This window comes from Ruditapes philippinarum, unplaced genomic scaffold (genome assembly GCF_026571515.1).
Source record: "Ruditapes philippinarum isolate M1 unplaced genomic scaffold, ASM2657151v2 ctg3534_1_1_1_1, whole genome shotgun sequence".
Taxonomy (NCBI): Eukaryota; Metazoa; Mollusca; class Bivalvia; order Venerida; family Veneridae; genus Ruditapes; species Ruditapes philippinarum.
The window spans coordinates 128,483-156,122 of record NW_026852240.1 but is presented as its reverse complement, the minus strand read 5'-3'; the positions used below and the strand labels follow the sequence as shown (position 1 = coordinate 156,122).

General features: G+C 33.1%; 1 protein-coding gene across 5 annotated transcripts in view; it reads right to left on the bottom strand.

The window, feature by feature from the left end:
• Positions 1 to 1,577: 1,577 nt before the first annotated feature.
• LOC132753712 (solute carrier family 23 member 2-like) overlaps positions 1,578 to 27,640 on the bottom strand; it is a 39,733-nt gene continuing 13,670 nt past the window's right edge. For 2 of the 5 annotated variants that reach the window (XM_060744226.1, XM_060744219.1), the window contains exons 2-13: positions 21,847 to 22,053; positions 20,466 to 20,623; positions 18,864 to 18,961; positions 13,969 to 14,051; positions 12,866 to 13,047; positions 12,441 to 12,561; positions 11,638 to 11,794; positions 10,438 to 10,691; positions 9,483 to 9,624; positions 8,295 to 8,426; positions 7,566 to 7,661; positions 1,578 to 2,639 (exon numbers count right to left, since the gene is read on the bottom strand). In XM_060744226.1, coding sequence (XP_060600209.1) covers positions 2,413 to 2,639; positions 7,566 to 7,661; positions 8,295 to 8,426; positions 9,483 to 9,624; positions 10,438 to 10,691; positions 11,638 to 11,794; positions 12,441 to 12,561; positions 12,866 to 13,047; positions 13,969 to 14,051; positions 18,864 to 18,961; positions 20,466 to 20,623; positions 21,847 to 22,023 — 1,827 coding nt within the window. In that variant the 5' untranslated portion in view covers positions 22,024 to 22,053 and the 3' untranslated portion in view covers positions 1,578 to 2,412. Of the gene's footprint in view, positions 2,640 to 7,565; positions 7,662 to 8,294; positions 8,427 to 9,482; positions 9,625 to 10,437; positions 10,692 to 11,637; positions 11,795 to 12,440; positions 12,562 to 12,865; positions 13,048 to 13,968; positions 14,052 to 18,863; positions 18,962 to 20,465; positions 20,624 to 21,846; positions 22,054 to 22,279; positions 22,528 to 25,397; positions 25,534 to 25,560; positions 25,659 to 27,640 lie in introns of those variants that run through there. The other 3 variants (XM_060744211.1, XM_060744234.1, XM_060744242.1) reach the window with 3 other exon arrangements.

Sequence of the window (27,640 nt, the reverse complement as noted above, 5' to 3'; positions counted from 1 at the left end):
ATTAGATATGAGGAAATACAAGGGAGGAAGACCTCAGGTGCACTTCCGTGCATTACTTCAGGCACAAACAGGCACCTGAGTAGCTAGCTGGATAGCTTGCTCACATGAAAGAATCCAAAGTCCCTATCAAGATTCGATTGTACAGCAACGAGGGGCAAGTGGTTTAAAGTCAACGACCTTACCCACTCGGCCACAGACACCCCTAATCGGTAGTGAAAAAGTTGTATACAAAAGAATCATGAATAGATAACAACATAGAATAGTTCATTTTTCATTGAAACGATAATCTAATACAGAACTAAAATATTCTACCCTAATTTCTGTTACTACGAATGAATTTGTAAATCCTTATGCTTCTATTAAAAAAATAAAAGTACATTCGTATTAGTTTTTGATAGTTCTATTTAACTTTAAATACCAATTGTAATATGCAAGATTAAGAGTTGAACACTGTCTGGTGTTATTGACCGGAATATCCAGCTCTCTGTATCTGTATCCCACACGGTCAATAGAGCATTATATTTGCCTTTAAGTGCTACCCCACTAGCCAGATATTATGGTTTGTACTGGCAGCCAGTGAAAGATTCTTATATAACTTTTTGTCAGCAATCTACTTAGAAATTACCGTAGTCTATGAAAAAAAAAAAAAATTCTATATCTATAAATCTGAAATTTCTATATTGATTCAAATAACTCTATATGAATTGAGTTCTCTCTATAATGATTTAGTTTATTATTGATTCATATAGCTCTATAATGATTCAGATAACCACTTCTTCATTAAGTTCATTCAGTTAAATTTATAATGATTTAGATAACACTTCAATTAACTCTACAATTATTCAGTTAACTCTTAATTGCTTAAGTTAACTCTATACTGATTAAGTTAACTTTATTGATTCAGGTCTCTATATTGATTCAATTTACTCTTTATTGATTCAGTTAACTCTATTTATTCAATTAACACTTTAATGATTCAATTAATTATATACCTATTCAGTTTACTCTTTATTGATTCAGTTAACTCTATTTATTCAATTAACACTTTAATGATTCAATTAATTATATAGCTATTCAGTTTACTCTTTATTGATTCAGTTAACTCTATTCAATTATCACTTTAATGATTCAGTTAATTAAATATTGATTCAGTTTACTCTTTATTGATTCAGTTAACTCTATTTATTCAATTAACACTTTAATGATTCAATTAATTATATACCTATTCAGTTTACTCTGTATTGATTCAGACAACTCTATAATGATTCAGATAATCACATCTTCATTCAGTTAACTCTATTTTGATTCAGTTAACTCTATTGATTCAGTTAAAGTGACATTCTGCTCATTTTTTCATAGTCAAGTTGAGCTGAATTGATTTGATATTTTAAAAGATTAACTGTTAAAAATGGTGTTTGACCAACAGTTGATATTGGAAAACGTTCAGGATAGAATGATAAATCTGCCTAAAATATAAAAAGACTGCCCCACTCTTTTTATAAAATGAGCGCTAGAGGTAAATTCTAAAAGATATTTACGGAAATTTTATTTGGATCTGTCCATCAATTATTATTATTTATTATTATCATTATTTATTGTTTATGGGAAGTAAATTATTAAATTAAAAGGAATAATATAGCAAAATGAAAACTTATTTTGATATTCATCTGTTCGCTCCCTACATACCCTTGGATGGGCATAATGTCACTTTAACTCTATTGATTCAGATAACTCTATTCATTCAATGAACTATTCATTTAGGTGACTCTTAATTGATTCAATCTACTCTATTGATTCAGTTAATTCTATAATGATTCAGTTAACTCTCATTTACATTTACACACAGGAAAATAATGCATACCTATCACAGTCTTACCCTTTATCTACTGAATTTGACAAATGGACTTGTCAAGCTCCCATTTCTGGAAGTATCCATTATCAATTTTGGGGATATCAAGATGGAAAGTTGGTCCATTGACAGTATAGAGCCTGGTTAGACAGCACAGGGGTCCAGGCTGGCCTGGATCTATACTGGTGACCGAAGCTCAGATCACTTTTGGATTCAGTACATAAAGGGTTTAGTTTTTCTTTCAAAGGAAAAAATATTTATGTTTATTTCCTGTCTGTTGTAAGAAGTTGTAAAAACAAAAATATAGTATACCACACTAACACACATTACAAACCAGTGCTTTAACTTGTAAATTAAGACCAAAACTGCAAAACTACATCCTTTGTCCAACATGAAAATGATGATAAAAGTACCAGGAATGTCTATATAAAGATCACATTTTCAAGAACGCCTGATTAGTCATTGCGTGACCTAAATCAGATATGACTTGTCAAAGATAGATTGATAAAACATTTGCTACAAAATTCACGAGATTCACCAAAATAACTATTGCTTGACCGTCATTATAATACATCAATGTCTTCTCTGTCCACAGACACACTTCTTTCAAACCCCTCCCTTGTAATATCCACCTCAGGCTCTGGCAGGAATGGAATAAACTTTAGCCACTTGGATCTTCTCATCTCTTTTGGCATTGGTGGAATATATAGTTCTGAAGTTTCGATATAGTCTGACTTGTCATTATAATCGGGCTTGCTCCATGCAAGAATTCCTCTCTCCTCTTTGGTCCCTATTATAAAAACATACAAGTTTTTCATTATCTTGGAAAGTTAAACATACAGATGATTGAAATTTCATTCAATCAAGAAAAAGATACATATAATCTTTAATCACGAACTTTAATTAAAACCTGTAATGCAATGCAAGAATTATCACCAATTTCTATGCATAAAATTATTGAGATGCAAATTTAGCAATATCATGTAAGTCAACTCATAATATCACTTTGGTTATACATATTCTTATAAGCCCGACACCTATTTTACTAGTGTAATTTCAAATTTTGCCAAATCTTTGGGACTATTGTTACACTAGCCAACTACAGTTCCTGAATTAACCAGTACTGTTTGAATAATCTAAATAATCATTCTCCAAGTTGATATATTAAATTATTTTGTACATGTATTCTATTTTAAAGGAACTATTTATGCATCCAAAAGGGAGATTTTGACCAAAAAAAGTTATCGTAGATTCTGCTAGGGATTTCAAATTAATTTAACAAAAAATACTAGGTAGTGTTGTATAAAAATGCATAGCCAAGAGTCACAACCCTGAAAGGCAAATTTTACTTCCGCTCAAATATTTTTGATAATTTTATCGTTTTTAAATCTTATAAAGAACTTTTATTGATTTTAATTATTATAAATCAAGAATGGAACTTGCAAGAACTGTAATCACCATGATGTTATGTGTACTACACTTGTGTAGAGCGGTAAGCGAGGACAATTTGTGCGGTGTGTATGTTACCCCACCCACTCATAACTGTTACAGGATCGGAACAGCTGGTCAAGTTACTTTCTACCAGAACTTTATTAGCACATATTTAGAATCAGATAAGAAACATTTACAACCACACAGCTATAGTGCGAGTAGCAAAGATGTTCTACCTGTTTGTCTCTTACTTTGCGGAGATATTCACCCATGTCCTGGGCCAACAGAGACAAACTCTGAATCTTTTCAACACTTTCGTAAAAGAGGTCTTCACTTCATACACTTAAACATTAGAAGTATTCTTCCTAAAATTGATGAATTAAGGGATATAGCAATGAAAACTAGGGCTGCGGTGATTGGTATTACTGAAACCTGGCTGGATGAGTTCGTTTTTGAGTCTGAAATAAACATTCCTGGCTACTCTGTTGTTAGACGTGACAGAAATAGAGAGGGAGGAGGTGTCTGCATTTTTATACGTAATAACTTGATTTTTAATAACAGAAATGATTTACTCACTGATGAAATGGAAGCCCTTTGGATTGAGATTTTACTACCACACTCGAAACCTATTTTATGTGGCGTTATATACAGACCGCCAAAACAATTAACATTCTACACTTTATTTGAGTCTGTGATGTCATCTTTTTCGGAGTTTTCGGAATTTGAAACTATCATCCTTGGGGATTTTAATACTGATGTTTTAAACCGTTCAAGTACTTGTGTTTTAGTGAAATCATTAAATACTATTTTAAGTTTTATGAATTACACCCAGTTAATCTCAGAACCAACAAGATGCACTGTTACATCAGCAACAGCAATTGATTTGATATTAGTATCCGACAACAGCAGGATCTCACAAAGTGGTGTAGTACCTATTGGAATTAGTGACCATTATTTAACCTTTTGTACAAGGAAATTAAGGAGCCTTGACAAAGATTCTACTGATCATAATACAGTAAATTTACGTTCAATGAAAAATTACAGCAAAGTTATTTTCCAGGAAAAATTATCAACTCTTGACTGGATGTCTATTCTATATTGTGATGATGTTATCAAAGCATGGTCTATTTTTAAAAAAATATTTTTGAGTGTTATTGATGAAATTGCTCCAGTGAAGCAAACACGCATGAAAACTCGAACAGAACCTTGGATGAGCAGTGATTTACTTGATTTGATTCAACAGAGAGATAAACTTTGTGAAAAATTAAAAAAATCCCGTAGTGAAGAAGATTTCATACTTTATAAACTAATTAGAAATCAAGTGCAATATCAAATAAAAATGTGTAAAACTGATTTTATCAAACAAAATATTGAAGACCACAGGACTGACTCGAAAAAGTTATGGAAAACATTAAAAGGTTTAGGTGTACCATCAAAAAAAGACTCTTCGTCTTCAAATATAGGTTTAAACATCAATAATAGTTTATGTTTTGATAAATTTTGTGTTGCTGAAAAATTTAATGAATTTTTTACGACTGTTGCTCAAAAGTTAGTTGAAAAACTTCCTACTAGTATGAATAATTTTGGAAGAAACTTTATATTATATTTTTATAGTAAAAAGGGTGTTGTACGTAACAGTTTTTCTTTATCTGTTGTTACTAAGGGAACTGTAATTAAGTACTTAAATAAACTAGGGGCCAATAAAGCTACAGGCTTGGATGGTATACCTGCGCGATTTATAAAGGATAGTGTTCACAACATTGCTGAACCCCTTACTCATATACTTAATTTGTCCATTATTACTGGTATTGTTCCGGATGATCTCAAGTCTGCCCGTGTTGTTCCATTGTATAAAAAAAATAATAAGACTGAACCTGGTAATTATCGACCAGTGTCTATTTTAAGTGTAGTGTCCAAGGTCCTTGAGAGAATTATTTATGACCAAGTAGAGAGTTACTTATCAGAGAAAAACCTACTTTATACCCATCAGTCTGGTTTTAGACATAGATATTCTACTGACACTTGCCTTTTACACCTTACAGATTTCATTAAATTTGAAATGGATAAAGGTAATTATGTTGGTATGGTCCTTTTAGATTTACAAAAGGCGTTCGACACTGTCGATCATGATATTTTACTCATGAAACTTGATGCTATGGGGTTTTCTAGTGATGTTATTCACTGGTTTAGGTCTTACTTATCTAGCCGTACACAAATGGTCAATGTCTCCGGTGTACTTTCATCTAGCGCCAATGTAACTTGTGGGGTACCCCAAGGTTCGATACTTGGCCCTCTCCTATTCTTGATTTATGTTAATGATATGGAGGCTGTGGTTCGTAATAAATTGCTTCTATATGCTGATGACTCAGGTATTTTAGTATCAGGTAAAAATATCCAGTATATTACCTCTCAGCTTACTGATGATCTCAGCAGTGTGAGTAAGTGGCTCACTGATAATAAACTTTCCTTACATCTTGGAAAGACAGAGTCTATTTTATTTGCGTCTAAACCAAGACTTAGGTCATGTGATCAACTAAATATTGTATGTAATGGTACTACAATAACATCCACCAAATCTGTTAAATACTTAGGTGCTGACCTAGATCAATGTCTATCTGGTGAGTCTATAGCCAACCAGGTAATTAAGAAGGCCAATGCAAAACTTAAGTTTTTATATAGAAAAAGTTCATTTTTAAATAGGTATACGAAACAACTTTTAGTTTCTTCATTAATACAATGTCATTTCGATTATGCGTGTGCCTCCTGGTATTTAGGGTTGAGTCAAAATCTAAAAAATAGACTTCAGGCCACACAGAATAAGTTGGTGAGATTTATACTTAATCTCAGTCCCCGTACTCATATAGGGAGGGCTCATTTTGAGGAAGTTGGTTGGTTACCAGTACATCTGAGGGTACATTTCCTTATTCTTGGTCATGTACATAAGATACATAACAATAGTGCACCTAGTTATTTAAATGAGCATTTTCAAATTGCAAATGAGGTACATTCTTACTCCACTCGATTTAGAGATAGTAACAGTTATTCTATTCCAAGAGTTAAGGGTTTCGGTAAGAAAACATTTGTATTTAATGGTTGTCAGGAATGGAACAGGTTACCAACACATCTTAGGTTCATAGCAAGTCGTGATAATTTTAAAAAATCTCTTAAGGAACATTTTATGCAATCAATATCAGTTTAGTCATTTTAATCTAGTCATCTTACCTAGTTTTTATTTATATATTTTTTTATGTTTAGTGCATATTTTAGTAGTACCTATTCATTGTCAAACATATCTGTCATAATAATTATGATTATAATACATGTGTGATAATTTTTGTGATGGAAATACTTATGTGCAATAACTGATATAAGAAATTGTGATTGAATAATTTATGTGCAATACTTAAAAATTAGTAAATATTTTGCCTTTCTGGTGTCATATGATCAATTCTAAGGACCACAATGGAAATAAGTCGGCTTATGCCTTCTTTTTGTGTCATCCTTGGTATTGAATATATGGCATCAACACATGCACTTTCATGTTTACATGTATCTCTTGATGTTGACATTGAATTTGTAGTTGTTTTATGACATGTCTTTTTTACCAGAATAAAACTATCTATCTATAACCCTAGAAAAGATATAAGTCACAAGACCTGATTTAAACAGTGGATACCTTATCCATTTTACTGCTCACCCAATTACTTATCATTATTATAATATCATATGACACAACATCCGCGGTTACGTTGACAGGTACTCTCCTAACTTTACTACATATGAGGACAAGACTTATAAGGAAAATCTATTTTTAGCCTCAGTGACCTTTGCCCTAATCCATGGAAGGTAAGAAAACACTAAATATTCCAAATCCATGGAAGGTAAAATACCACAAAATATCTAAGTTAAAGTCAATAAATAAATAAATGAAGATGCTTTGAGAAATGGTAAGTGTACGGTAACTGTACCAGTCTGCAGAGTTCAATTGGTTAGAGCGCAAAATCTTGATATTGTGGGTTTGATTCCCTGGCTTGCCAACTAAAATGACTATTAAGTCTTTCGGATGAGACTTCTGAATCAAGGTCCCATGTAGTAATGCATAAACACTTGGCAAACTAAAGAACGAGGAGAAGCTTCTAGAATTGGGGCATCTGTCTGCATCTGTATCTTGCACTATCACTCTTAGTGTGACAGAAGAAAAATAATCAACAGCAACAGAATTTACTAGTATGCTCTATTGAAAATTTTGGGAAGCAAAAAATACTGTTAACAAAAAAGAACATACCAGGAACAGTGTTGTCCAAGATAAATGCACACAATGCGCCGGCAAAATTTGCATTGCCAAAAAACATCTTTAAAAAGTTTTTCAATGCCAGATTTTCTGAAAAAGAGAGCATATTCATTTTACTAAACCCTTGCCACACGAAATTTCTAAAAATGGCAAGCCCATCTTTTGATCAGGACATAACTATACACTATTTTTTAATGAAAATTTCAAAATAAATACTGACAGTGCAGACCATGATAAGATGGGCTTTTTAACAATTCTTTTGTAACAAATTGGTACTAAAGTGGTTGCCTAATAGTTCTCCCTATTGCTCTTTTAGCCATAAAGAGAATTTTTTCAGCCATATAGGAAGAGAAGAAATATACTGTTACTTATTGCTTATATATATAGTGCCAATCGAAGGTCTGGAGACAGTCCCCAAAAATATAATAAAATATATTCTAAACCACAAAACTGGTAAATAGCCCAATTCTGTCACATTTCATATTATATAATCAGTTCAATGAAACGCTTTTCTTTATCTTTCGAAGTTTAGTCTTCTTCAGAAAAAATTTATGTTTATAAAATAACAAATGAAGCAACGTCTGTTTAAATTTGTTTTTTTGGGTTTATTTTTTTTGCATTTTAAATTATTAACTACGATAAGGTAAACATATGGTTTATGGGTGATGTTGAAAAGAAGAGGGCACTGTATAAATTAGTACAATTATAGTAAAAAAACCTTACCTGTCTCTATTATTTCTGGATTATTTTCAATGAAATATGGTACCATGATACCAACAAGTAGTGCTAATCCAAGAATTGCTAAATTTCTTGTGCTTTTCAATGAGATTTCAGTTAAATTGGACAGAATAACACCTGAAATTATAGGAAACAAACAAAACATTTGGAAAGTGTTGAATATTGATATATGTGATTGTGTTAGCTTTCTTTTTGCATGTTCGCCTAAAGTCAACATACTATTACTGACTGATTTACTGTCAAAAAAGTTTTCCTTGTAGCATATTCTAGTGTAAATTTCAAGTATTTTTTTATCAGTTTATGGGCAATAACTCCTGAAATATAAGCCATGTCCAAAATAGAATGAAAAAAAACATAAATATACAGCTTTAGTGATTAATATATTCAACAAAGTTTACTGAACTTTTTCAATGTCAAAAACATTTTTCTGAATTTTCAATCAGTTCAGGAGCAACAACTCTGAAAATACTTAGCATTGAAAATTACACATGCCACATTTAACTATCATGGTAGTTTACATGCATGATGCTTTCCAAATCTTCAGAGAAAAATTTCAATTTAACTCAGGGACATTAAAGAACACACTGACAGACAAGCTGATTCCAGTATATATACTACAAATGACATCTTTAAATATAATAATGCTTCAAAAGTGCACAGACATATCTATAAATGTCATGTAAGAAGTGCACATTTCTACCTTTCAACAAAAACACTAAACAAGACCTGTAGCAGAGCATGCAGAGTTATGGGCCTTGAACAGTGACCTCCTATAGTCCTCTGAACAACAGTGTGTAGTTTCAACCGACTTAATAGTAGTTTTGGAGATACCAACTTGCATGCAAAAAATTAACCAAAGTGTGATGCAGATGCTGGGGTGAGTACAAAATTCTCCCTTTTCTTCAAATAGTTGAGAGAAAAAAAAACACAACTTATATACAAACTGAAAATATTACATCAGTAAATTTATTTATCAGTTCAAAAAAGCAAAATCTAAAATGCAAAAACAAATAAAATGTTTCAAAAAATGGAATGTGTTGCTTTTTAATGAGCATAATCTATCAAAATATCAATCAAAAAACTTAGAATATATATAGAAATGGAAACAAAAGAAAGGTGTGAATATATATGACTGAGGAAAATGTCTTGTGGAAAATTTACGGGAAATTTTACCTATAAATACTGCAGTAATAGACATGAGAGCGCCACCTAGCACCGGTTCTGGTATCATGATGAAAACAGCCGATAATTTACCCAACACACCAATCAACATGTATATAACTCCAACCGCTACAAATACCCAACGACTAGCCACCTAAAACAAGAACAATCATAAATAAAGATATCACTAAACATGATTCATATCCCCATCAGCTATCCATGACTATTTGAAAAATTAGTGGTCTGAAGCCAATTTTAAACTGGACCTATATTTTATGATATTTCATCTGTGTAAGAATAATAATTGCAATTAACTGCCTTGTTAAAAGAGTGTATAATAATTTTGTTAACCATTATTTTTATAAATCAGCATAGATTTCTTATTGATAATTGATTTTAATAAAAGTACAGTATGTAAGATCTATTTCAAGTTATGCCAAGTTATTTTTCAAGGCAAGTATTTGACTAAAAAGTCACACTTCTAGGTAGTAGCTTCATTTGATTGCATTAAATATGATGTAGTACATGACCATTTAGTCTCAAACCCTTAAATTAAGCTGACCAAATTTTGATCATGAGTCTGCAGGTTTGATTTCATTTAAACAAAATAAATGTATCCAAGACAGGTTAAGTACCAACCAAAAGAAGAGGGTATTTAAAATAAGTAAAGAAATTTACTAGATATTTTGGATGTTGGTCAATAAGAAGTTAATACATGGCAGAGGAGGGCTGGAAAGTAAAAATGGCCCCTTAAATGTGTAATTACATCAAGGGTTTCAGTTGGATAACAAACTTATTACGCTTTGTAAAGATTCTTATAATGATAAGTAAAGATTCTTATAATGATAAGTAAAGATTGAATATGAACTCAATTATCCTTTATTATAAAACTGGTTAGAAAATAAATTATTGGCCAAAAACCTTGCCAAATATGGACTTAAAGGATTTAAGAAATTATAAAACAAACCTTAGTGAGTCCCATGGCCCCAATATTTCCGGCATAGGTTGTGGTAGCATGCCCACATCCAATTGTACCAGCCAGGAACGTACAAAGTCCCTCTACAGTGAGCCCGCGGTTCACAGCATGACGTGGGGGTGGAGGTACATGGCAAGCACGTGCACATGCAAAATAATCACCTACTGAATCCAGGATAGAAAGAATGGTTGCTAGGAGACAGCCAACCAAAGCTGTGGAACTGAATCCCATCGCACCAAATTGCCCTGAAATAATAAACTCTTTAGAAAATATTGCCCTTCAATTACACAGGTAGATCAAACTGCCCTTAACAACAACAAGAGTTGTCTGTGGAGTATTGTGCGCTCTACTTTTCTCAGTGCTGCAAAGTATGTTCAAAAAGCAAAGTAGGAAAGTGGGCATAACTCTGAAAATCTGCTGGACAGAATTACCTGCCCTTGAGAGTAAACAAATTTTAAAAGGTAAAGTGAATATCTGTGACCATGAGCTCATTAGTCAATCATTTTTGTTTTTTCATAATACCAGGTATGCCATGTCTAAATTAGATATTAAATTGTTCCTTAAATAATGACATAGCTACACATGTGTAATGCATTCTCAAAATTAAGTAAGTAGTTCCCACGAAATAGCTTGCATGAACTATTCTATTTTTAATAGCACTACTCTTTTTAGATTGTAGCAATACTCTTTTTTTTTCTCAACAGCAATATAATTTCAGTTTTGCTCTTCTTTTCCTTTATCGCATTTCCGCACCTTGGTTATTCTCTTTCTTTCGGACAGTAACAAAAGAATGCAAATCATATCAAAAGTTAAAGGAGCTCCACTGAGGTTAAAAAGCCTGTAGCAAAACTTTGAAATTTTTTACATAGATCAACTAAAGCATTTACAATAGAAAAATCTGCACAGTATTAAAAGAAGTATACTCAGAATTTAACTGAAAATCCATTTTGTGCGATTCTTAGTAAAGCCTTTTAACACATTTCTATTTTTGGTCATTTTGCACAATAAAAATTATCATCTGAAAAAAAACAGGATGATGGAATGATCTGATAATTTGCACACAAGTTATAAGTTCAGACCAACATTAAATGGTATACAAATCAAAAAAATATATTTTCAGACACAGCATATCAAAAAAAAAACTTCAGTGGAGTCCCTTTAAAGAATAAAGAAGCACTGATTTAAACAAACCTGGATATGGGAAGTAAAACCATTCTGCTTTATCCAAGACATCTATTCTAGAATCTGTACGCGTATGGTACCGTGGATTGTTAGGATCGTTTGGTACTAAATCATAGGCAGTAATTATTCCACATGCTATCGTCCCAACTATCATGCCGATGAGAATCTAAAATCACATCATTATAAAAAACATGAATCTCTAAATTCATCATGTGATCAATCATTTTTAAACTATTAATCTCTGAGATCATAATGTGATCAAACATTATCAAAACATTAATCTCTAACATGACCATGTGATAAATCATAATTAAAACACTAATCTCTAAAATAATCTGGTGGTCAATCATAATTAAAACACAAATTCTGAAAATCATCACTTCACCAATCACTTTACTGGTGGAGGAAGACCTCAGGTACCCTTCGGTACATTATTTCAGGCACAAACGGGCACCTGAGTAGAACTACCAACATTCCGTAAGCTAGCTGAATAGCTTTCTCACATGCAGAATCCAACAATGCTGCACAGCTTGAACCTTCTGTGGTCAGAGGCAAGTGGTTTGAAGTCAACGACCTTAACCACTGGTCCATGGATGCCCCGGCTTACCAAATTCAATTTTCAACTCGATATCCCAAAAATTGATAATGAACAGTTCCAAAATGGAAACTGGAGAAGTCAATTTAAGAAGCTTGATAAAGGCTAAACATAGGACTGGTGTACATTTTAAACACTAGCACTTCTTACTACATTTTTTTCCTTTCATGGCAGTAAAACAAAAGAGAAATTATTAACTTGTATCTCACATACTTACAGCAAACACTTGATGAAACGGGTACCATATTATGCGAAATCCCTTTTTCCTTGAGCACGCGGGAATAGGTGTCTTCTTACGACCCAAGTATAGAGACAGAAATAGTGTAACGCTGGCTGTTCTGAAGATAGACAAGGCATACGCGTAAGCTAACTTCAGGAAAAAAATAACTTCATTCATAACAGCGAAACTATGTCATTGAAAGAAAACAGTTTCATTGTTAAAATTTAATGTGCCTAATTGCCATTATTTTAAGAACACAACTGATCTGGCACTTTTACCCACATGCTAGATGAAATTAAATGAATCCAGCATGAATAAAATTAACGGAAACACAAGTCAGAGGAGATTTTTGTTGGTTGTTTTTGTTCTTGTCTTAAAAAGCACAAATTGTGACAGTCACTGTAAAAAGAACATGTACTTACATAACTGCAACTATCCAATGTATTATTACAAACTTTGCAGTTGCTTTAATCATGTACAACCCGATTAGCAGAACAGCCGGAATGATTGTCATTGGACCGATAAATCTCAGTAGCACGCCAACGATTCCTGTCGCTCCGACAAATGTGTGAATAGCACCGGCAATCATAAGGGATCCCTGTAACTGTAAGGAAAATCTGAATTAATAGAAAAGGCGACGGGGTGAACAACATTGCCCGAACACTGGGTTGAACTGCATCATTCGTGATCAATCTTAAATATAAGGAACACTTACCTATACATGCGTAATTTTAAGGAACACCTACCAGTACATAACTTTAATAAGAGCCATCCGATTAGCTCAATAGGTAGAGTGTTTGACTAAGAATTGGGCAACCCAGATCAGATTCCAAGACAGTGCAGGTCACTTTCGATGTGATTGATCATGAAATATTTTAATTCACACTGCTTGTACCTCTGCTCTTGTATGTACAGAAGTTATCAGGCAACTAGCACTGCTTGTCTGTTGAAAGGTGGCTGAACTGTGATCTGGTAAGTTCAATGTGGCTTACTGCCATGATTCAAAGTGAAACTTAACAACATCACTACCAAATAACTTTTAAACTATTGCAGTAATACATTTTGTTTGGGGAAAATTCCTTTAAATTGTGTAAATTCAGTAAATTCCAGACCAAAGTTATATAGATAAATTAAAATTATCGTGGAAATGCCAACACTATAACAGAATCCGTTTTAATATTTTGCCTAAACGTGTAGAAAGTGTTGTTCGAAGATAAGTTTCAATGAGTAAAATTTAATTGAATTAAAAAATTACATAAATATATTTTGATGTAAAAGTTTCCCAATAATTATAATCTTTGCCATTAATATAATTATTAATGTATATTAATTCAATTAAAGTTATTGAATTCTTGTTCTTTTTCATTTAAATCATTCAGAGAGTGTGCTATTAAACATTTTTCATTATTTCATAATTTTTCATTATTTTCATAAAATTCAGATCTAAAAAATAAATAAATAACTTAATTAAATTACTTTCTTTCACTGTACATATGACTTTATTTTTACAGAATGGTTTTCTTACCGATGTTACAGCATTAAGAATGATGTCACGGCCTTCATCTGATGTCACATTTGCTGTCACATTCAAAGCAGCAGTTGCCTCCCCTTAAACAAACAAAAAAACAAAAACATGTTAACCTTTAACCTGCTGTATTTCTGAAATGGACTTGTCCAGCTTCCATTTTAGGAACAGTCCATTATCAATTTTAAGTGATATCAAGATAGAAATAAAAGTAAGTCAGCTGACAATACAGAGCCTAGTCAGACAGCATGTTGGCCTATCTGTAAGTTGGCCTATCTGTAATTTGGCCCATCTGTAATTTTTTCCTTGTTGTATCCTTGACACCTTGCTAGAATATGTAATCATTTTTTTGTCACGGTTCAGAACTGTTAACTATTTAGGGGAGAGGATGTGTAAGTGGCCAGATAGCACAGTCGGTAGAGCCACTGTATGGTATTTAGAGTGTCCCGGTTTCACGTCCCGGTCAGGCTGAACATTTTTCTCACCCTGTGAAAATTAAAAAGGGGGATGAATAGTCGAGCAAAAAATGCTCAAGAAAAAAAGTTAAGAACAGAATTGAATTCAGACATTTTTTGATTGAGCGACTGGGCTGAACTATCTGTCTAACTAAGTAGACAGTGCATGATAACATCCTGCTTAGAGTATTTAGGGCCCTTTTTTTTTAGCTATCCAAATATCAGCTAAAGCTGCACGAGTGTAGACCCAAATAAGCATTGCAGTAATAAATGCACATCTGTGCCTAATTGCTGGTTCATTTCTAAAATTTAGCAAAATTGAATATGTTTATAACCATATTATTTTGGTAAGTTAACAGCTGTTATTATGAACTCGGCAAATGCTAGTTTTCCAATTTAATCCCAGGGTCCAAACAAACTTTTACCATTTGAGCTTCACAAGGCACTACTGTTCACAAGGGTCTGATCAACACCAATTGCTTTGCATTAGTTTATTTACCAAGTTTTTACAATAAAAGTTTGTTTGTACCCATGCATTAGATCGGAAAACCTCACATTTACTTAATTCCAGAGTACATGTATCTCTGTTAAGCAAAATTGCCTGACCCTTCTTCTAAATAGACCCATATAACTACCACCCTAAACCTCACACCCTACCACACTATCTAACTTAAAGTAATGAATAATGTATCAATACCAGATGCAACATCTGTTAGAACTACTGTATAAGTGGATATTTCAGCATGTAGAAAATATAGCGAATTTCAAATTCCAGACATTTCACATGTGGAAATATTAGCAAATCACCGATCTCGAAGTAGCGTTAAAGCTGAAAACAGGTTGGAGGGTTTTAATATTCTGTGCCCGAAGAAATTTTAGCCATTTTCGTCAAGTCACGAAATTAGCCAATATTTCTGAGGTGCTAATTTAACCACTTATACAGTATTAATATTTTAAACATGTTACATTTACACTGAAGACAATAACATTTAACATCTTGATGATCTGATCACACTGATTATAGCAATGATAATAATGTCAACTAATACAGCATAAATTTTCTTTTGATCTAGACACATTACAATTCTGATGTCAACAGCTTGAAAGAATGCCAATAATGGGTGTCCGAACAATATATATTTGTATGTACTTTTGTTTTCATTGCTATTGAGGGATATTCCCCATTTCATTCTCTCTCCCATACTTCCTTGGAATTGCAAGGACATTTGGATTACCAAATCACCTACTTGTGAAGAACAAAATACAACTTGAACAAAGCAGAAAGGTATAAGAGTTCGTTAAAATTATGTTTTTGAAAAACTGTGTGGCATTGTTTTAGGGCTTATAAAACAAGCAAATGTCATAAACCAGAACAAGAACTTTCATTAAGTTTAATAGTTTTTTCACCTTTCGATACATATGCCTGAAATCTTGCATTTTTGTTAAAGAATGTCTGTAAATCTTAAAGGGACTCCACTGAGGTTTTTTGACATGATGGGGCTGAAAATATTTTTTCCAGATAAATGTACCATTTGATGTAGGTTTAGACCACTAATCTTTGTGCAAAATTTCATATCATTCGCGCACTTCATGTGTCCAGAATAATTATTCAAATTGTAAAAAAATTGACCTAAGATGAAAAGCGTTTCAACGCTTTTCACTCAAATCGGGCTGAAAAATCATAAAAATACGATTTTCAATTTATTTCAAAGTTAATTTCTTAACTATCTTTGCATATATTTCTGTTTAAAGTGCACCAGCTCATTTATGTAAGAAGTTCAAATGTTATGTTTTTAGGATTTTCAACCTCAGTGGAGTCCCTTTAATATCAAATAGGCGAATTGGACAAAAAGTATCAGTTTCTCTGATTGATTAGAATTAAAATTAGGGAGGGGTTGATTTCAAATGACAATTATCAGAAGCATGTGTGAGCTGACTACCTGTGTCACATTGAGAGCCCATTAGCTTGTCAATGTTAGGATGTAAGATGGTATTCCATTTTTTTAAGTTAGTATTCTAGTACATGTAGGGCTTTAACGATTTTTGGCAGATTTTGATATAGATGTATATGTTGATGAAGATGATCCCATAGATGATCAATAAGGTTCAAAGCAGGCTTTTTAGAAGGTCCATTGCTCTCTGTCATGGTGATGGTGGAATACATGTCAACACCAAAACACTGTACTGGTAGTGCCCATGTTAACCATTCCCTGCTAAATGATTCTACACTGTCTGGAGAGAAATCCTGTCAATATGAGTACAGAGGGGTAACAGCATTCGCTCAGAAGTGATCTTGTAGAGTGGAAGGACTGGTAAAGTCAACAACCTTAAGACTTATGTTTTAAGTTCAAAAAGGTTTATTTTGATTTTGAAATGCTCTGAAATAATCTGGTGCATTTACAAGTGATTTTATACACTTATAACTATAAATAGTAACCAAACCTCTAACCATGATATCGACTGATTATGAGTGTCACATGACCAACTATACGTTTGATGGAAAGACATTAGCATAACTGGCCCACTGAACATTTAAAATTTAAATATAAGTATATTTCTTTATTATGATAATTTTTTTTCCATATTTATTCAGTTTTAAAGGGACACTGCTGAGTATTTTTGACTTGACAGGAGTGGAAGCAAGATTAATGTTCCATTTGATGTAGGTATATGCCAATAACTTGTGTGTGAAATTTCAGATCATTCACTCACTCTGTGTTTTATAGAATAATTATTCTAATTTTGAAAATGAAGAGTTACAATGCTTTTCACTTAAATCAGGCTAAAAATAACACAAAACTACAATTTTCAATTAATTTCTGAGTATATTTCTTAATTAGCTCTTGCATATTTTTTCTATGTGCTCGAGCTGATCTATACTAAGACTATGTAACAAATTCAAATCTTATGTTTTAAGCTTTTGGACCTCAGTGAAGTTTCTTTTAGTGCCTAAGTTGATTTTTGTAAAAAGAAATTAAAGTTTATGTTTTTAGGCTTTTGAATCAGAGAGTTGAGCTCCATAAATATATTTAAATATTCCAGTTTGATATGATATTTGATACCATGTGATTGCAACAAGTACATTTCTAGTGTGACCATAAAAAAAGCTTTTTTTTTTTTTTGCTTTTCCTCTTTTTTTTAAAGAAGCTATCCTTTTATAAAATGCAACATTTTTGTTTCCAATGTTTAATGCATATACATACATGTATATATAACGTACACGGAAGACAATCATGTTAGTTGGTAATTTATGGTTGCTCATACAAAATTTATGTTTGTACACTTCAGTCTGATTTATGATAGAAGATGAAGATTTATTGCCAACAAGCTGCTTTAAAATGTAATCCCATTGCTTTTTATAGCTTTATACAACCAAATATCTAAAAATAGACAGTGCTTTATTTTACCATGGTCATATATTTAGATATTATGTTACTGGTGTAGTTAAAATGCACAAACTACGGGCTCAAGAGAAAGCACTTCTAGTATGTCTCTGAAAGGCACACCTCCAGAAAACACAGATATTGTTTTAAGGAAGGAAAATTTGCCAACATATGAATTAAAATGACTCCACTGAGGTTTAAAAGCCTAAAAACATAACATTTGAATTTCTTACATCAATATGCTGGGGCACTTGAGCTGGGGCACTTTAAACAGAACTGTATGCAAAGAAAGTTAAGAAATATACTTTGAAATAAATTGAAAATCGTATTTTTATGCTTTTCTTTGCCCGAATTTAGTGAAAAATGTTAACGCTTTTCATTTTGGGTCATTTTTTTACAATTTGAATAATTATTCTGGAAAAATGAAGTGTGCGAATAATCTGAAATTAAGCACAAAGATTAGTGGTCTTAACCTAATACAAAATGTAAATTAATCTGTAAAAAATATTTTCAGTCATTTTCATGTCAAAAAACCTCAGTGGAGTCCCTTTAAGTGATTTTTAAACCTAGCCAAAGACACTTATTATCTACAGATTTCACCAAAAACTACGCAGGCATTTCACTTACTTTATTGCTAACAGGGGAGACTTTAGGAAATTGAAGTAGAATTTTGGTGATTAAAATAGTATTTTGGTGATTAAAGTAAAGATTTTGTGATTAAAGTAAAGTTTTGGTGATTAAAGTAGAATTTCGGTGATTAAAATAGAATTTCGGTGATTAAAGTAGTTTATTCTGTCACATGTTGCAAACATTCAAACTTTCCCATATATATTCAATATCTATGCATTTTCTAAACTACATAGATTATACATTTCTGTATATTTTAAGTTTGATTGCATAAAAAAATTGTTTCACTCATCTATAGAGGCATGTTCCTTTAAAGCTAACACTCAGGTAGACTGAAAATGACTGATTACAATGCTTTTAACTTCATGTACAACAGAAAGCTTTCATCATTCATTTATAAATAATATTACTACAATATAATTAACTATACCTGAGGCAGGAACAGTGGTACAGAAAGTTGAATCCACAGTGCCTAGCAACAGAAGTGGGGACAGGTACTCTATAGCTGCCCCCTGGAACAACGGTAACCTGAAATTCAACAGAAATGTGTATTTTATTTCAAAATTTATAATTACATATTGTTTTGAGAATTTTTTATTAAAGATTGAGCATGAAATTGAAAGAAAATTTGATAAACTTTTGATTATAACTTAAAAGACAAAACAATATTAATATAGACATGTTTTGAATTTTTATGATGCTATGCGTTTATGAGCAATAGATATTAGAGTGTGGCTTAACCAACATAAACTATAACAAGCCCATAAAGTCTAATATATATGACTAGTATTGTATAATAACCGGGTGTTGGATAGTAATTTTGTTCTTGCAAGTCATCAGGGGTCTTATTCTATGCCAATTTTACAATTTTTGACAAGGCAAATGAGCCAACTACCTGTGCTTATTTGGGGTAAGTCTACCGTCCTTGATTTATTGTAGATTAAACCTCCTCGATTAGCACTATCTAACCTTAAGTTTTAAAAGAAACAAAACAAGAGGGGGTTTTATTTGAACAAACTTGGTAGAACTAGAAGATGTTTCATGCTCTATATCTAAGCCCTAGTTATTTAGATTTTTTTTTTTAAATTCAATTTATCCTTACATACATATAAGGAAAATCAATGACCCCAAGGGCGGGGCCAATTTTGACCCCAGGGCTTTTACTTTCACAAACTTAGTAGACAGTCACTAGAAGATGTTTCATGCCAAATATCTAATCTGAAGCTCTTTGAGGTTTTTAAAAGATGATTTTTAAAGTTTGTTTTTTCTTTCGGCTGTCATGGCAACCAGAGTTTTACATGGAATTAAATTTGTTGAACATTTTTAAAAGTAACCAACAAAGGAACATTCCTGTGAAGTTTATATGAAATTGGCTGAGTGGTATATGAGGAGATTAAAGCATTTAAAGCACAGGTATAATCTTACAATGTATATTTAGCTCCATGTTTAAAGGGATATTCAGGCAAAATAATGACAAAATATTAAACAGATCTATGTACTCAAATCAGGCTAAGTTGACGTTTCTTGAAGTTTCAGCATAAATTCTGTTTGAATTTTATATATTTTGGGTTTGAAACGTAAAAATATCTATATAATTATGTTGAACAAAATTTAGACGCCAATAAAATCACCAAATAGTTTTAAAACAAGTCAGGTGACTTGAACCAAGCCTTTAAGTTACAATAACAGATATTTTGGATATTGTATGATTGAAACAAGTCTATGTCATTCATTTGAAATGTTCTTTAACGTTTCCAGAGTTCACTTTGACAAATATTGCGAAATCATAGCGATCTAACCTGACCCACGCGGGTCAAGTTAGGAAACCACCATTTTATTCTTTATATGGAAAAAAGTTTTGTTCCATTGACTGTCTAATATATTTATTTTAAGGGCATGTGCAGAATAATGAATGAAAATTTCAAAACTAAGAAATGAAAATTTTGCCTGTGTCTCCAAGTTTACGGACGGACGCCTGTCGAATTGTGATCACAAGAGACTCTTACGGTGCAAAACCAAAGTAAGAACTCACCTGACCCCTATAGTGACCATGAGCAAAGTTGTAAGTCCCGTCATAAACAACGTAGAACTCAATAGCCTCGCTTTGAACTCGCTGTCGTTTGAAGCACATACCACTTCCGCAACCAAAAGTGACACGACTAACTGATGAGCTATTGAGATTATTGCTTGCTATAAAATAGGAAAAAATAATCTGTATGAAAATGATGAATATTATATGTTATTGTTACCTACTTAAGTGAAAACTAGAACTGTGTCCAAAGGACACGGATGCCCCCACTGACATATATAATTATGGTATATAGTGAAAAAAATCAACAAAGGGCCATAATTCTGTTAAATTTGGTCGCAGCAAAAATTCCTTCCTTTACTTCCATCTACACATTAAGGTTGTTCCTCCCTGGAAGTTAAGCAAAATCTGCCATCCGGTTTAAGAGGAGTTGCGTTCACAAGATTTCGGGACGTACGGACAGACGTACGGACGGACAAGTGCAACGCTATATGCCCCTCACTTTGTGGGGGCATAAAAATCACCGATTAAGCTGTACATCAAAATGAATGGGGGTTATATTCGTTAAGCAATCGATCTTAAATACATCCATACACGTTAGTAATTACTGTCATAATAATGATTCACCCAATTTCAACAAGAACGGTTTTGAAATATAATATATATGTAAAAGAGACTGTACATATTATGTGTAATAGCTATTTTACCTTAAAGAATACTCCGTCAGCTTAAAAGTCTTTAGTTAAAGTTGCGGCTGACAAGTTTTATATTGTACAAATCACACAACGCACGAAAATTCGGAATGGACATATACACGAGTGTTAAAAAGAAAACACGCCAGTTCAAGGAAATTTTAAGACAGGTTAAAGCCTTTTACAGCAAAATTGTCCTCCACTGCTTAAACATTCAGACATATATACTTTTAGTGCTCATGCATTAAGTCCATCACTCAAGCATATATGTAACATGTACTTCTATTATTGACCTCCTGCGCTCAAACAAAAGTCTTCATTTATTGGCAATGCTAAATCCCCACCAACGCCCAGCAATATGCCTTGTATTAATTCCCCTTAAGATATACGTATTATACTTATAATTACTACCAATCCGCCACTCCACAATAACCCTGCAACGGCAAGTGCCTATCGTTAATGTCTGTAATCTACGGCACAGAACTATAATTCTTTTCCCCAACAATATAGTCCAGAACTGTAATTATAATAATGTATTTTCCCCCACCCTTCCCTCCTCCCAATCCGCCTTTGCTACGGCATATGCATCCCCTTTACTACGGCATATGCCTATCATTATTGCGCCTATGCTCCGGGTAAATACTCTTTATTATTGCCCCTTTCTCATTTGTTAAGATAAGTTAAAGACGTACCTGAAACCCAAAAAGAAGTATGAGATGGACAGGTGGTCTGTCACTGATTTTATACACGAGCGGATGGTCTACTTCATCATCAGAATCTTCCACTGTCCTTATTTGTTCCAAACACGGAACAGCTGCGCCTGCACATTGGCTGTTCCCGTTTTCAAGCGGCCCTTTGTGGCGCCCCATTCCCTGAATAGGCGCGAATTCCAGTTCTTCCTGAAAATCACAATCAACATTCCGTCTCTTATATCTGGACATATTTACATCTACAGGCTATGAGAAGAAAACTGACGCTTTCAGAATGATGAACCAACCAGATAAGTCATTTATAGTGTTAATATGCCTTATCAAAATAGGTTAAATTTAATACCATGTATCAAAAACAGAATAATGATAGCAGCAGTCAATTTTAAAGCATTGAACTATCATTTTAAACTGCCACCTGTTGTATTTCAAGTGGTACTCGAATCCTGCGTAAACAAACTATTGTATCAGCTATAGTGGACACGGTTACCCGGTTTGAGAACGGAAGGTTATCTAGCGCGAGGGTTATCTAACATGAGTGATTCACAAAAACAAAACCTTAGCCAACCACACGAAACCATAGTTTGAAGGTCATCCAAGGCCATAGGCACCTTGCTTCAGCCGTTATATTGAAGTTTTGCAACCAAGTGCCTTTGACCCCGACGCAACGACACGTTTTTGGACTTAACTTAAGGCAAATCCTCTAAAAAATTAAAGCATGAAAAAATGAAACATTTCAACAGATATGGGCAAAGTTTACAAAGGATGGTCAAAATTTCCGCCGAATATAAATCCTGAGATTTCGAGTTCAACACTGACAGGGCTGATACAACAACTCAAAAGTCAAGCAAAGTTCCCGTGAGTCGCAAGTTTTATGAATAAAAAAAGAGCGCTTCTTACGAAACAGGAAGTCCATCGTAAATTTATAAACAAAAAAAGATCAAAATATTATCAAAAAACGCTTGTGACAAGATTTCAGTGACGACATTTTGTAATTCAGTACTGATTAAGCCTTTGAATAAGAAGTGTCTTTAAAAAGATACTCGGCCGAAGTCAAACTTGCTAACCGCAAACAGATGCGTTTATTGAAGGTCGCCGCCGAAGCCCATATGGGCGACCGTACACTCAAGTCGGGCCATCCTAGAGCGTCCCGCCGAGATTTTCTTCGTCGATTTTTTTCCCAGCTTTATTGGTGGAGGAAACCCCCAGTTTACTTTCCGGATTACAGGATGACAGCAGTAATCCACTTTGAACTTCACAAGCGCACAGTCAAGCAACCGCATCGTTCCTAGAAGTTAACCAGTACCAGTTGCCTTCACGTTCGCAAGAAACCGATCACTTTAGTACATCATGTACAGTGCAAATTACCCTAGAAAGGAGTTCATGGTCAAACGCAGTGAAAATGACCTGTACTGTCCGTGAATCGAACCCGGATCGCCCCATACACAGTCCAACGCTGTACCTATAGAGCTAATCGGACGGTGAGTACACTTATCTAGTCGGACAAGCCTCATACATACAAAGTTAAATTTCAAATTAGCGTCACCTTATTTTTATTATTTTAAGTAGTTTTGTTGTTGATCGGATATGTACAAAAGCGTGTAATGGGACGCTCTTTTGAATATCTAGAGCGATGTCTAATACAGTGACAAAGAAATCTCAATAGCGAGATACGCTATGTCACTTGAATTCATTTAAACTTTACAAAAACTTTTCAAATCTGTAAACAGGTTATCAATTTTAAGAAACAGAAGTATATCGTCTTCAATCTCCCTATTTACATAGATAAAATTACGATGAAAATTTAACTTACCCTTACAAATCTGATATCCATGTAAACATATTTTGATTTATTCGGGGCACGTATACATCTTAAAATTTTAATCAGAATAATGCAATACATCAATTAATTTGTTTCTAATCTAGGTCGTATTTCTTGCTTTGCTTTTGTGTTAGTTGTTATGTCCTTTATTTAAGTTTTGCTCCTATATTAGGGTTTAACTCGTATATTAAGGTTTAGCTCCTATATTGCCATTTAACTTTAACTCCTATATTAGGGTCTAACTCGTATATTATGTTTTACTCCTATATTAGGGTTTAACTCCTATACTAGGTTTTACTCCTATACTAGGGTTTTACTCCTATATAATTTTTCGACTCCTATATTTCAGTTTAACTCCTATATTTCAGTTTAACTCCTATATTATGTTTTACTCCTATATTAGGGTTTTACTCCTATATTAGGTTTTACTCCTATACTAGGGTTTTACTCCTATATCATTTTTCGACTCCTATATTTCAGTTTAACTCCTATATTACGGTTTTACTCCTATATTAGGGTTTAACTCTTATATTATTGTTTGACTCCTATATTTCAGTTTAACTCCTATATTTCAGTTTAACTCCTATATTATGTTTTACTCCTATATTAGGGTTTTACTCCTATATTAGGTTTTACTCCTATACTAGGGTTTTACTCCTATATCATTTTTCGACTCCTATATTTCAGTTTAACTCCTATATTACGGTTTTACTCCTATATTAGGGTTTAACTCTTATATTATTGTTTGACTCCTATATTTCAGTTTAACTCCTATATTAGGGTTTAACTCCTATATTAGGTTTGACTTCTATATTAGGTTTAACTCCTATATCAGGTTTTACTCCTATATTAGGGTTTAACTCTTATATTATTGTTCGACTCCTATATTTCATTTTAACTCCTATATTTCAGTTTAACTCCTATATTATGTTTTACTCCTATATTAGGGTTTAACTCCTATATAAGGTTTTACTCCTACAATAGGGTCTAACTAATATATATTTCGGTTTAAATACGTATAAGGGTTTAACTCCTATATAAGTGTTCAGCTGGTATTTTATGGTTAAGAGATTTAGTCCTCTTTCTGATACACGTATGGGTTTTAGCTCCTGGTTGTACGGTTTTGCTGCTATCCTTCCAGGACTAAGCTATCGTTTTTGGGTTTAGTTTCCGTTGTTTTTTTTCTTGTTGTTGTTGTTTTGTTTTCACTGATGTTCCTCTTTTAACGCGTTCATGTTATTTCTATTAATTGAAAATGGCGTTTATTCTCTGAAAGTAACAATTAGATTCCAAATTTATAAGCATCTGAGATAGAATGCTCTAAAAAATAAACTTTACACCAATAGAAATAAATGAATAAATGTCCATCAATAGGAATAAATGACACATCCACGGGTCTTGAATTCATTTCGCCATAACCGCCAAATAAAAGTGGGCTCGGCGGAATGGGTAATACTTACCAAAAGAAAACCAATAGAAAAAAAAGAAAATACGCTGAATAATGCAATGTTGCAAATGGTACAAAACATTCTTTTAAGAGAAACTAATGACATAATGAATCAAACGCAACATAGATTACGAAAAAGCAAACCTATAAAGCAGAAATAAATTTTATCACCGCTATTAAACTTGCCCTTAATTTATGATTTAAATGAATTGTTGCGTTACATAATGAAACCAGCATGCCAACATAGAAATATTACTTTGTACTTACAACACGTTTTGAAATACTCCGAAGCTCTGCCATGTTTTTTTCTTCCTGACAAGATTTGATTTACACAGAAAACTTCAACACCTTATGTCTTAAGTGTTTCGGTTACTACTGAGATCATAGGTACGCTTACCGCTTACATGCTTATTGAGATAAATAAGTTTACCTTATTTAAATATTTCCAAGGGCACTGTCAAAAAAACTGTGTTATTCAGTAAGACACCCACACACGCTCTCCCTCTTTTTCTATATATATATATACATCAATTTAGTTTTCGTTATTCTTTTATGTTGGCAGATTAACACAATTACACGCTTGTGTCAAATATAATTAAGAACGCATGTCAACCCTATTTTAAAACATCATCCTGTATGTTTAAATTTATAACCAAAACACACATCATATCGCAGGCTAAGTTATAACATGTAGAAAACAGCATTTTTTTTTATCAAATTAAATACGACTGTTAGAAAGAGACAAATGCAACATTCAAATTGTACTCATTTCACATCGTTTCTATCCATAACTTAATGAATGGTAAGACATCGAAAAATTCTTATAATGAATTATCTTTACATGACAGATGGTCGCTTAAATGACAACTGAATGTTCTGAAATAATTAATTTTGAAGAAAACACACCAAAGTCCCATCAAACAGAAATGTCGGGGTATTCAGTAAGTGGTCAGTGAAGTGTCCAGGTTGTCCAACTTTAAGTTAGTCCAGTTTTATCAAGTCCGACTTCAGCTAGCGGTCAGTGAGTGTCCATATAATGTACAGTTTGACCTCGACATTCACAGTTGCTGTTGTTAACGATGGTCAGTAAGTACATTGTCAGAGGTATTCTCGTTGACACGTAACGAGGATGTGCATTTAACTGTTTGAGTTTGAGGCTAGACTATTGAAGTACAGATGCACATGTCCTGAAATATTGCCCCCATTACGTCTGTATACACCAACAAGTATTACCCAGAAAATGAAGTTAATGAAGTATAAATTTCGGTTACTATTAAAACTAGTCAAATCTTTATTTTATTTTACGGGTACAATATAATTGTCACTCGTTCTCCTGTTTATATGTATATTTTTCTGTGTTCCGGTTGTTATATGTTCTCAATTTTGTATTTTATGTCACATGTTCTTATGAACCATGACAGTATTGAATAAATCTTGAAATCTTGAAAAATCTAGGAATCACAGTTCAGACGAGTATTCGGAAAATATTGTTTTATGAAAAATACTCCTTTCTGAACAATAGAGTCCGTGTTTCTTCTTGGTTACACTTTTTTTATCCAAGTGTTGCCTTAACCTTTGAGCTGTTGTCTGACCATCAACGAACGAAAACTAAAATTTTCTTTTTAAATTAAGTGTGACCTTGACCTTTAACCAACAAATCTTGGTTTTCCATGCGACAACGCCTCAATGTGCAACACATTTATGCATACTTCTTTCGAAATCCTTTAATGAATAACAATGTTATGCAAACCATAACCATCTTTTCACAATCATAACCATGACTTTTGACCTTAACCTTTGACATAATTCTTGCGCGCGACACGCAATCTTAATGCGCAATATATTTATCTAAATTTATTTTAAAATCCAACCATGAATTACAGACCTACTGCACTATTATCACAAAAATTCCTTTAAAGATAAGAGTGAACTTGACTTTAAGCTAAACTTTGGGTCTTACTTGCCATGTCATGACTCATGTCATTGACGGGTACCTGAATCATGCGTGCGACGCGTCATCTTGTCCAACAAATTCATGCCAAGTCATTTTAAAACTCAAGGAATGGCGAAATTGTTGATCGGAAACGGCCATCGATCCACTTGAATGAAGGTTTTGGACAATGTGCCACGTTCGTATGCGATTTTTTTTTCAAAATCCATCAATAAATGACTAAGTTATTGGCCGGACACGACCATCTATCTTTTCATAAAATCCATGATCCATGAATTGCAGTCATGAATCGGACAAAAACAATTATAGGACGTTGTCACTTGTTGACGTCATGGGTTTATTAATTTGACCTTTGGACAATTCTACAGCCCCCCCAGAGCAACATTTTTTGTCATTTCAGTAGTAATTTTAGACCATAAGAAGTGCATACACTTATTTCAGACGCGGAATGACATGGTTTTTACTTTTATTAATTATGAATGAAAAGCAGATATGATGTCATGATCTTAAATTGATGGCATAGCGTTTATATCTGCACCTGAAATAGTACAAATATAAA